At 24.4% G+C, this 11,906-nt stretch overlaps 1 protein-coding gene across 2 annotated transcripts; it reads right to left on the minus strand.

Annotated features, from left to right (window-relative positions):
• Nucleotides 1-4,319: 4,319 nt before the first annotated feature.
• On the minus strand, nt 4,320-9,496 carry LOC112595077 (serine/threonine-protein kinase Nek8-like). Of its 2 annotated transcripts, none has more exons than XM_025340171.1 (17): nt 9,264-9,496; nt 9,003-9,103; nt 8,626-8,793; nt 8,420-8,549; nt 8,158-8,314; nt 7,887-8,072; nt 7,547-7,685; nt 7,352-7,480; nt 7,087-7,289; nt 6,894-7,009; nt 6,658-6,775; nt 6,445-6,572; nt 6,162-6,297; nt 5,931-6,096; nt 4,743-4,961; nt 4,605-4,682; nt 4,320-4,527 (listed from the first exon to the last, which is right to left on the minus strand). In XM_025340171.1, exons 1-17 carry the CDS (start codon nt 9,415-9,417, stop codon nt 4,333-4,335), a joined length of 2,523 nt encoding a protein of 840 aa, XP_025195956.1. In that variant the 5' UTR covers nt 9,418-9,496; the 3' UTR covers nt 4,320-4,332. The 2 variants fall into 2 exon arrangements, with proteins under 2 accessions (XP_025195956.1, XP_025195962.1); XM_025340177.1 differs by having other exon boundaries at nt 4,435-4,527; nt 4,605-4,642.
• Nucleotides 9,497-11,906: the final 2,410 nt, after the last annotated feature.

Raw genomic sequence — 11,906 nt, forward strand, 5'->3', positions numbered from 1 at the left:
ATATAAAAATTATCACCTTGCGATTTAATAGTAAAATATACAATTTTTGTTACAATTTAATTTAAATCTAAACTGTTATCGCTGTGGTCTTTATTTATTATTACATTAGACATAATACTAAATACTATTGTTCGAAATAAATTAATAGTACTTAGGTTTATAATGAAAAACTATAATAAACTGAAAATTTAATTGAAACATTTTAATATAATATAACATGTTTAAAATTAATTTTTATTTACAGATTTATTTAATAATTATTAATTATTAATTAATAAAAATTTATCCAGATACACAACAATGACATTAATGTTCTTTTCGATCATGTTTGCTTTTTTTTATTTACTTTGTCGAAATTCGTGGTAAACTTAGTTCGTTTTTAAACTTTATATTTTTATTTTATCCTTCTGTATACTTAGTATAATCATTTTATAGTAATTTTATTTATTTTTAAATTCGGTATATATTTTAAGTTTAAAAATACTTTATTGTTATTGTTGTTAATTTTATTTTTTTATTTCAAAATAATGTTACCTTATATAATTTTGTACTTTATAGTATAATATGTATTATTAGAATATCTTAATTAAATATTCTATCTGTAAGATATTAATATAATATAAATTATAATAATATTATGATAATATTTTATTGATATTGGTTTTTTCTAAAGATGTTTTTATGAAATGTTCATAAATAATAATTTTTTAACGATTATTCGTCACCCATTACTAGTGAATACGATTTACGTTTTGAAAAACTACATCTATACCGATTAATTACGTTTTATATTTTTCTTTTATTTTTATAATGAATAATAAGTGTAAATTACAGATTTATTTTGTATTTGTCTATATTATGTTGATTAAATGCTTTGAGTGTGCTAGGTATAATTAGAATAATAAATTAGTAATATGTGGATTCCGTGTAACTGAAATTTCCATCTAATTCGTGAATTACTTAAAGAAACGCGTTTAGTTCTAGCCTATTATCACTAACGTAAGTACATTGATAATGATAACATTTAAATTAGTAATAATGATCCTGGATAAAACATAATATTATGAAGTCCCCCAAGTCGTATCACCTGTTCCTTGTATCATGAGTGAATAATTATTGTAACTCATATACTAATACATTTTGATTAAATAGGACCAGGGTATTGGAGAATAATTTAATGCCAACAGAATTAATGTATATAAAGCTCAAATCACACGTTATAATATATAATAAAATATTACATTATTATAATATTTATGCACAACTTGAGATTAATTAAATACATTTTAGTTTTTTACAAATAAACGTTGGCAATAATGCAATAATTATTAAATTGTTGTTGCGCTCAGACTGTTCTCTAGAAAAGGTATTAAAAATTGTTAGAAGTTTTACAGAATTAAAATCGGGTAAAACAAAATCTTATAAATTTGACACTACGGAAAGTCTAAAAAGGATGTAGTACAAAAAGCAATCAACTGGTAGATACTTGATATTAGTTCAACCACGCTTTAAACCAATATTATTTATAATAGGTACGTAACATCAAATAAGTGTACGTTATAAATGTTGTTTTCGAGGCTTTATAGTCTTTAAGATTAATAAAAAGACTTAATAAACTAAAAAACGATAGGACATTTCTTAAAAAAAATCATCTTTTTTATTATTAATATATTAAAATTACAGATAATTAATCGATAAAAAAAGAGTATCAAAATGCGAAATTCAAAAAATTTATCGTTTTAAGACTCTCCGTAATGACAATATTGTGAGACTGTGAGACTTTGGATTACTCGATTCAAATTCTATAATATTCCTAATAATCCTTACGTTTATCAACACCTTCTCTACAAAATGTTCAAGAAAGATTTTAGAAATACAAATTTATTCAACATTAATTTTATTATACTTTGGCAAAAAACTTGTAAAAACGCAAATTTTTATCATATTTTACATATTCTAACCGTATCAAAGTTCAAATTAAAAAAACGTACTTTGATGATTTTCCAGAGGAGTTATTAAATGTTAGAATTTTGATAGAATTAAAATCGGGTAATCCAAAGTCTCACAGTTTTGCCATTATGGAGAGTCTAATAATTATTTTTTTTTTTTTTACTGACTGGTACCATCTTAACTAGAATTACTACTACAATATGCGTTATAAGTTTAATTATTTGGAGATTATTTTTAAATTTTAAGTAGTTTGTAAATATGCACTTTGTTTTGTCAGAAAAAAAATGGAATGAATAAATTATTACAATCAAAAAACGATATAGTCCAAAAATCAATCAACAGGTATTTTACATTAACTCAAATACGCTTTTCTTCTTAAATATTTGTTAATAGGTATGTAGTATTGAATATGTTTATATTATATGTTAAATGTTTGCTTTTTTTAAATAATTTATGAATTGTATAGGATATTTTTCATTTATTTGTAGGTACATTAAGTACTTTCAACTATATATTAATTTCATACGTCTTAAGTATGAAACAAAAATATAATACTTGAAGGGCTACATTCCAAAACGCACTATTGCCATTTTTATCGAAATCGAGTTAGATATCGATTCTTATGGTAAATATGCTGAGAAATATGAATTTGGAATTGTTTTTTCGATATCACGATTATTTTTTCAGTGGTATCGATCTTAAATTCGGTATTTGTTTCAAAACGTGCTATCGCCTATATTATTAGTTTTCAAAACGTTCTATTGCCACTTTGTTCCATAACGTGCTATTGCCCATAATATAAATATAGAACTCAACTAGTTGTTACGTCAAAACGTCCCATTGCCATATATTATTCCAAAACGCGTTATTGCCAATCTCAAAGCAAAACGTACTATTTCCCATACTAATTACATAGGACATAAATTCTCTATTTTCCAAAACGCGCTATTACTTTTTGATAATTTTAACATAAAATTAATTTCGATTTTACTTTGTTTAAATAAATTTGAGTATTAAATTTGTAAATACGATTAATTCCAATTTTATGTTCATAACTTTATCAACTCGATGAAAAAAAAAAATCATTCCTAACTTCATTTGATGATAAAAAAAAAGTGTTGTTAATTTGGCTGTTTACCGCCAAAAGTTCATTGATAACGTATTATGCATAATATTGCATTAACTTATCACAAAGGATAAAAAACTGATGAAAAATAATTTATTAGTTTTTGAAATACCTTTAAATAAAGAAAAAGATTTTCAAAATGAATCGTCGCTCCAAAAAACTTGTACTTGCTGCTATAAGTGTAAGTATTTTTTCATTATTACATATTATATCTATGAATATAATAAAGTTTGTCATCAACCTATTATCATAATAAAATGTTTTGTTATTGTCAGTAACTACAGTATTTAATTATAAAAAATATTGTTATAATACATTACTAATAAAAAATTGTATATCATATTTTTTTTTGTATCTGGTTAATATTAATAACAGACAATATACTTGTATTTTTCAAACAATAAAATTTTCATAATATTTATTAAATCTAGTATAGTGCGTTTTGAATTAATAATGATTCCATGTATTACAAAATGGACTATTGCCCGACTCAGTCCAAAACGTACTATGTGTTGGCAATAGTTCGTTTTGACACAAGAGATAAATTTAAAACCTTAATTAATTAACTTAAAACTTGATAAACATGAATTTTGACAATTCAAAGCTATTTCTTTTCTTATAATATATTGATAAAAATCATCAATGTAAACTCATACATAGAATTTATACCAAAAACAGTTTTTCTTCTTTCCTGAAAAGTTTGAATTTTGGCAATAGTGCGTTTTGAAATGTCGCCCTTCACTTAGAAATTTTATAGTTTTCTTAATGATTTAAAAAAATAAATAAAAATTACAAAATAATCTAAATAACTTAACGCGTGTATAGTCGTCATTGGTACTGAGAAAAAAAATCATTTAACATGAGTTATTTTTTCTATTTAATCAATGCTAAACATACAGTTGATAATCAAATATTTTTATGTAGGTATATTGACATTAAAATGAACGTAATTATTATTTGTTACTTCGTTAAATTAACTATTTTTAGTTGATAATTTTGATTTACTCTTCATATTATATTTAATAAAAACTAAGTAGTTATTTAATTTTATTGTATTCTTTAATCTATCCATTTTATTAACTATGTAAATATTTCAAGCTTGATTTAAAATTTTTTTTAAACTGATTAAATTGTGAAATATAATATAAGTATATACATGATGATTAACTAATTTTATAAAATATCAATATTAATAAGTGTATATTAAAAAAATAAAATATTTCACATTAAATGAAGTGTCTATTTTAATTACAAATTTAACTATTAACCCTCAAAAATGTATCAATAGTTATCATTAAATTATGACCAACTGCTTGAAGTGAATTAAGTACCAATAACTGGCCCTTATCAATTTGCTCATCAGTGGCATATAATCCAAGTATCACTTTTGGCCTAGCAATGACTTCTGATGTAAACATTGAAGTCATTTGTGTGAGAGCTTTTGTGTCCATCTATAACAATGGAATAAGAGCAAAAAATAAAATAAAATATACATTCATTTATTTTAACTTTGTTAAATGAAACTTACTGAAAAACGTGTACCACAAAACACTACAGCATTATCATCTGTACCAATTAATGTATACGTTGGTCCACAGTCAATAATCTGAGAAGTAATATACTTGATCGATTATATATTTTAAAAATTGACTCAAATAGTAATTACTTGTGCTTTACTGTAACCAGGCAACTGGAGTAAATTTGGCTTATTTTGAGACACATGTAATTTCCCTCGTTGGGAATAAATGTTACTTCCCCAAATGACCGCGTGACCTTGTGCAGTAATAGCGGCACTGTGACACTCACCAAAACATATATAAGTTACTTGTAATCCTTCTAAGAATTTTATTTTAGTAAATAAACTTTCAAACGGAACTTCTTTAAACTGAAAAATACATTTAATTTTACAATTTAAAATAAAGGTATTTGATTTATACATTTTATTTTGTGTTGTAAAAAAAAATAATATGTTTTAATTAAACTATTGTGTTAAATTAGTTTAAATAAACTAATTGATTTAGACAGTTAACGTTTTTGAATTTCCTTTTAAAAATAATTCTTACCATAGTTTAAATGATTATTGTAAAATCTTCTAAATAAACTATATTATATATTAATGTGTGCATACTAAAAATTATCTTAATTTTTTTTTTTACTTAAAAAATGCTAAAATATTCTATTAAAAATATTTTATTTTTCTTAAAAATACCAAAAATTTTAAATTGATTAATTATTAAATAAGGCTTTTTTAATTTAATTTCTACAAAAAAAAAACTTTACCTATAGTCTAGAATATTATATTAACTATATTGATGCCAAAAAAAAAAAAAAAAAAAAAAAAAACACACATACGATACTAACAAACGAATTGACATCAACTGACTATATTCGGTGTACTTTTTATTGTCTGACTTAATGTTTTTCGCAACACATAAATGATTGGGAAAACACATAGTCTATAGATTATTTAATTATTTGTACGTAATAATTTTAATTTCTAGAAAATTATTGCTAAACATTATATAATACTTATAAAATATTATTCTCTGTGTCATTTATTGTTTATTTATTTATTTATTTTTTTTTTTTTTTTGACTTAATATGTGAAATATGTACTTAAATTAATACAAATATAACAAAAATTCACCTAAAAGAAAAAAACCTGAATATGCAAAATATGCAAAATAAAAACGATCGCTTTAAATTTCTAGTACCATGAAACAAATTTCCATATAATTTAGCTATGTTTTGAATGATTATTACAGAACACATAATACAAACTCCTATAAGTCCCTAGTCTTAGTTATAATGAGTTAAAAAAAAATATATTACATGATTTATAAAATATTATTACTTTAAGTTTAAATAAAGATGGTCGGTTCAAACCAAGTTTATTGCATTTATTCAATCCACACGCATACACGTTTTGATTATCTGTAATTACAGCCGTACAATCGGGACCGCATTGGATTGATGCGATTTTCTCATTGAAGGGCCAATTGACCAAAATCGGAAAACAGCTAAACATAATGAATGGAAATTAACAGATGGTGTTTGGGCTAAAGGAATAGGTAGTTGTACTTGCCAGTCTTGTAAATTTCCCAATCCTAATTGCCCATGATTTCCACGACCCCAAGTGTAAAGTTGATCTTCATTTGTCAATACCGCTAGGTGATAGTTGCCGCAAGAAATTTTCACCACGTCTACTTTCAATAAAAAGTCTATCAAACAGAATGAATTTGATTAGTTTTTATGACAATAAAATAGTTTTTTGGTATTTATAGTTTTTTTTTTTTTTTGTTTATTTTTTTTTATTATTACACAATTATTATAAAATATCTTAGCATTATAATTCAATCGTAACCTGCCTATAAGTTTTGGTCTGGAAATGCTATTCCAATCGCCATGTCCGAGAGCACCATATTTACCGTCACCTGTGGTCATCACGAGACCTGTGCTACTAACAAAAACACTAAAGTGTTGCCCTGCTCCAACTCTGTTGAAATTAAATTTAAACTAATAATATACAACAATAAATGTATGGTTTAAAAAAAAAATAAATATTTTTTCAATTATTTAACTGGGTAATGTGCTTATCCAACAATGATATGACGCATTGTGGATCGTTTTTCCATGGAGTTTCTTCGCCATGGCCTAACTGTCCATGTTTGTCTTCACCCCAAGTGAAAATTGAGTAATCTTCGAACATAAATCATTATATACAAGTGAAAAATGATATAGTTATCACTTTTTTAAATACAAAAAAAAAAAAAAATGATATTTTTTATAATATTACAAAATTTGCATTTGGATTTACCACTCGTAAGAGCAACGAAATGTGTTTGACTCACTGCAAGCTGTACGATTTGGACTCTAAACGGTAATTGAACCGGCGTTAAATTTGTTGGAGATGAAAATTGATATACTACCGATCTGTTTAAGAATAAAATATTTATTAAAGAAAAACCTCCAAATATAAAAAATATAATACATATTGTCTATACAGCAACCTGTTTAGTAAATCATCGTTACTCGATTCAAGTTCACTACTTTCTTGGATCCAATTGGAATCTGTTATAAAATCAATGAAATCTGGTACTGTTTCAACTAAATAATTAGCATCGGGTCTTCGGAATGGATCTTTTTGTAGTAAATCGTTCACTAATTTTTTTAAATTTAATGAATAACATAATGGTATTGGCGCAAAATTTTCCTAAAAAAAGTGAAATAAAAATAATATTATTCTATGAAAATAATACTTTACAATAAGAGTACTTTTGTTATAAAATGAATTAGTGCAGGTAGATTGGAAGCATCAAAAGTACGCTGAAGACTTGTCATTTCGTATAATATACAACCCAATGCCCAAATATCTGATTTTTGATTATATTGTTTACCTTCGCACTAAATAAATTAATAAAATGTTATACATTCAAAATTAAAATTAATGTAGTAACTATAAATACTTACCATTTCTGGACTTATGTAATATGGTGTTCCAACTACTGTTAACGCTTGCAACTTTGTAGTCATTATTTTTGAAATACCAAAATCACCTAACTTTACTTTACGATTTTTTGTCAAAAAAACATTTGTTGTCTTTAAATCCCTAAAAAAAAAAAAATACACAATATTTCACGTTTAAATACAAATACCTATAAATAATTGTTCAACTTAAAATATTTTATAACCATCCAAAAACTACACGTACAGATAATTGTTATGTTAATAGTTTTTTAAATACTTGACAGTTGACAATCTTTATTTTTACAAAATTTAATTTGTATAGGTAAAATGCAATTATTATTACCTATGTAAAATATTACGTTGATGAATACATTGAATTGCTTTAGACATTTGTAAAAACATTTCTAAAATTTGTCTTTCTGGCATTAAATTAGAATTACGACCAATTAAATACTCTGCTAAAGTACCACCATCTGCATATTCCATTTCAATCATAAGAACACCGTCCATTTCAAAACTCCCATAATAGCTATTTAAATTAAAAAAAAAAATTAAAAACAAAATTATAAATTGTTATAAATTGAAATAATTTTCATGATTTAAAAATGTTTAACCTTATTATATTTGGATGATTAAGTAACGATAAGACTTTCGCTTCGTTCAAAGCAAGCTGTCTCTCTTGTGCAGTCATATCTAACATGTTGATCTGTTTAATCACCACTAAATTATTTTTATTTGTGTTTCGGTATAAAGTCGCCACCCCAAACGCTCCTACATTAATTTATTAAGTACAAATGTTATTGAATTTCAAAATTTTTTTATATATTTAGCTAAAAAATTGACATATATGACATAATGAAATATTTTCTTTCTCACCTTTCCCAACAGTTCGAATTCGTTGATAACCATCTAAAGCAGTCTTGGTAGGTCGTATATCGGATGGATTAAAATATAATTCACCATTATATTCTTCTCCCATTAGATCCGGCCATATGCCTACGTCACACTAAAATGTTTTCACGTAGAATACAGAAGACAAACATTGAGATTAAGAAATGAAAATAATAATAAAATAAAAATACCTGAGTCAATTGTCGCAGAGCTAAACACAATTGGTATTTTACACAATTCGAAGCCAAACGACTATTAAAAAAATCTATTCTCGATGATCCTCGATGACAATAATCCGACAATGATTTGAGAAAATAATTTATATCTGGATCGTCAATTAAACTATCTCCATTTAGAACCTATAATTATTAAATCGTGCATAAAATATTATTATTAATCAAACATTTTAATTTCATAAAAAAAAATATTTATTTTTTTTAAACACATATTAGTTGTAATATTAATATAGGTATTTATTTTACGCGTTGTGAATTCGATAGTTTTATTGTTTTAATATCATTTTTAATTTTCACAGTTAATATTTAATAGCATAATCGCGGTTGCATACTTTTTCGTTTGTAGAACAAATATAAAATTGTGTTTCATCTGAATGGACAAGAATAGCAATACTTTTCACTTTTCGATGCTGCATTTTGTCATCTATTTTCGCTGTGAAAATAAACAAGTATTTAAAACACTGAACAGCTTATAATTTAACAATAATGTAAGTTATTTGTCAGTAAATTAAATTTGAAAAATATCTCTCAGAATTCATATTAACGATGAAAATGTATTTTATTATTATAATCGGTCTGTATAATGTACGTACAGATTATGTCGTCCAGTGATGATGTATCATAATTATACCTTACTACAAAAACACCAGGCAAAGTATTTTTCACCGCCGTCGTGAATTCTGGAGCTCGGTTAGAAACTATCAATAAGCGATTAGATTTTACACCGTAATATAGATTATAATCCATAGTCACAATAATATTAATATTTACACGTTAATCCAGAATTATTAACTAAGAGAAACTTATTCTGACTAACTGAACGGTGTTTTTGAACCCGTGGATTTATATTATATATACGATCTCATTGTATGTTGCCGTAAACGTTACTAGGGCAACTGATTGAAAAAAAAAATAATAACACGCACAACCCTTATACTGTGGCTTAAAACCTTTTTGAATGATGTCCTAAATTAAAATATATATATAAATAATAATAATAATGATGATAAAAAAACGGACAGGTCATCGTAGTTATTTTAGAATATCGATTAGGTTTAGGTTAATGGTCAACGATTATAGCCAAGTAAAGTCATATATATGTACACATCGTTAACATAGTCCGGACAGAGTATAACTATAATATAGATAAAATTTAAATCGAGAAATTATTATTATTATCTTAACTGATGAACATTGATTTAAATATTTGTTATTAGGGGTAAATGATAGATTTCAACTTCTAGCTTAATTAGAAAAATTTCCTTACCCCTTGGTAATATTCTCTTAAAAAAGCTAATTTATACAAAAAAGTACAGACTGTAAAAATTGTATATTATATCACATACATTTAAAATCTAATATTTACACTAACAATTAAAATATTTAAAGTATATAACTTACATACATATTATTATATTAAATGTTTACAATGTATTTTTGGAATAATCAAAAGTTCTTGCAATATTTCTGCGCATAAATTATTTTTTCTTCTCATAATTTATGACTATAAGTTATATGTTTCAAAAATAGGCAATAACATTTTAATTTTCCTTTAAATCATTTATGAATATTCCAGTAAATTTCCTAGGAATTTACCCATTACTATGTCTGGGTATTTAATTAAACCTAAAAGTTAATTTAAAAAACAACTTTTGTAAGAAAACACATTTTTAATACGTAATTTTACATGTGCGTGTAACGGCTAAATAATTGATTTGTGACGCATTTAAATCTGGCAAAATTATATAGTCTTTTAAACTCATTAATAATTTTTACAACTATTTTAAACTTAAACCTACTAAGCACGAATATATAACTGAAAGAATACGTAGTTTTAAAATGGTTCAGTATAGATGTATAGCTTATAACTTATAATTTATAAGTAAATAATATCGTACCTTTAAAAACAAGAAATGTATATACTTAAAATACAATTTAAAACAGTGAATAACAGTTAAATAATAAAAATAAAAACGTATTATTTAAATTAAAAAAATAATAATACCGAAAATATTATATTGCATACGCTCTCTTGTATTAAAAATAAGAATCTAAAATATATACTACAAGAGACATAGAGGTCGCGTATAATGCCTAACCTAATCTTTCTGCCGTGGTACCTATTTAAAATAATATTTTTAGATTTTAATGAATATACTATAAATTTAATGTGTTGTTTCCAAAACGATAATTTCATCATAATTATTAAAATTTTAGTTAAACATTTTCTGACAATCCGATACAATGAATACTTAAAAAGTTTTATTACACACTTGCATAGATAGTAAATCAAAAATAATAAGTAAATTATTTATCATGATAGTTTATTTAAGCGTAAAGAAAAGCTAAACTGGCTAACATTTCTATTTACCTACGCTGGAAAATCTGTATTCATATTATTTTATAATATTAATATAATATTATCAAAATATTTTCATGATTAACTGTAGGTATAAGAGCGTTTAATTACTGCGGTAAACTCAGATGTCGAAGAGAACCCAATTAATGCAAGTTCTATAAAATAAAGTAATTTATCATGATTTTATAATTTAGATATTAATATTGAATTCATTATTCGATCAATAATGATTGAATATAATTTTATATTGCCGACTTGCCAAATCCATAAAATTTCATAATATTATGTTGAGAATAGTTTGTTCAATCATTAAAATGTTACTTTTCTAAAGTTATCTCAAAATGAGTTTACAAGTTTATGAATTTTTTTTTAATATGGAAACCTTTTTAATTTAAAGAATAAGACATAATTAAAATACGTCAATCATACAAATATAGAATTTATTTACGTAGTATGAGCATTAATAAGTTCCATTTGATAAAATCTTATATTTATTTATAATTTACCCAACAGCAATATACAACGTAATAATTATTCATTGTTAACTGTAGCATCTACAGGATTTAGTTTCGAGTGAGATAATTGTAAAGGAATGATTACAATTTCACTTGTTAATTTCTAATTGTACATTAAAAAAAAATATATATTGATAAACTCGTACGAGTGCCACATGTCTGAATAGCAATACACAATAATAACGAACGATTTGTGCGTATATTTTTATTGCATTTATATATATATATATATATATTATATCTAATATAACACAAATATCTAAGAACTAGGCATTCTAAAATGTCATTATTTATCATGTCATCACCTAGAACAATATATATTTTCTAAGTAGACAGTGAACTATAATAATTAATGGCATGAA

This window comes from Melanaphis sacchari, unplaced genomic scaffold (genome assembly GCF_002803265.2).
Source record: "Melanaphis sacchari strain LSU unplaced genomic scaffold, SCAv2.0 Contig0_pilon_pilon, whole genome shotgun sequence".
NCBI classification, from domain to species: Eukaryota; Metazoa; Arthropoda; class Insecta; order Hemiptera; family Aphididae; genus Melanaphis; species Melanaphis sacchari.

What these genes read in the sequence shown, in the direction of transcription:
- LOC112595077 (XM_025340171.1), bottom strand. Translation starts at nt 9,417, where the DNA reads ATGGATTATAATCTATATTACGGTGTAAAATCTAATCGCTTATTGATA. An exon ending in TAATTCATTTTATAACAAAA is followed by an intron (nt 7,290 to 7,351) that starts GTACTCTTATTG and finishes CACTTTTTTTAG; the next exon opens with GAAAATTTTGCGCCAATACC. An exon ending in AACGATGATTTACTAAACAG is followed by an intron (nt 7,010 to 7,086) that starts GTTGCTGTATAG and finishes ATTCTTAAACAG; the next exon opens with ATCGGTAGTATATCAATTTT.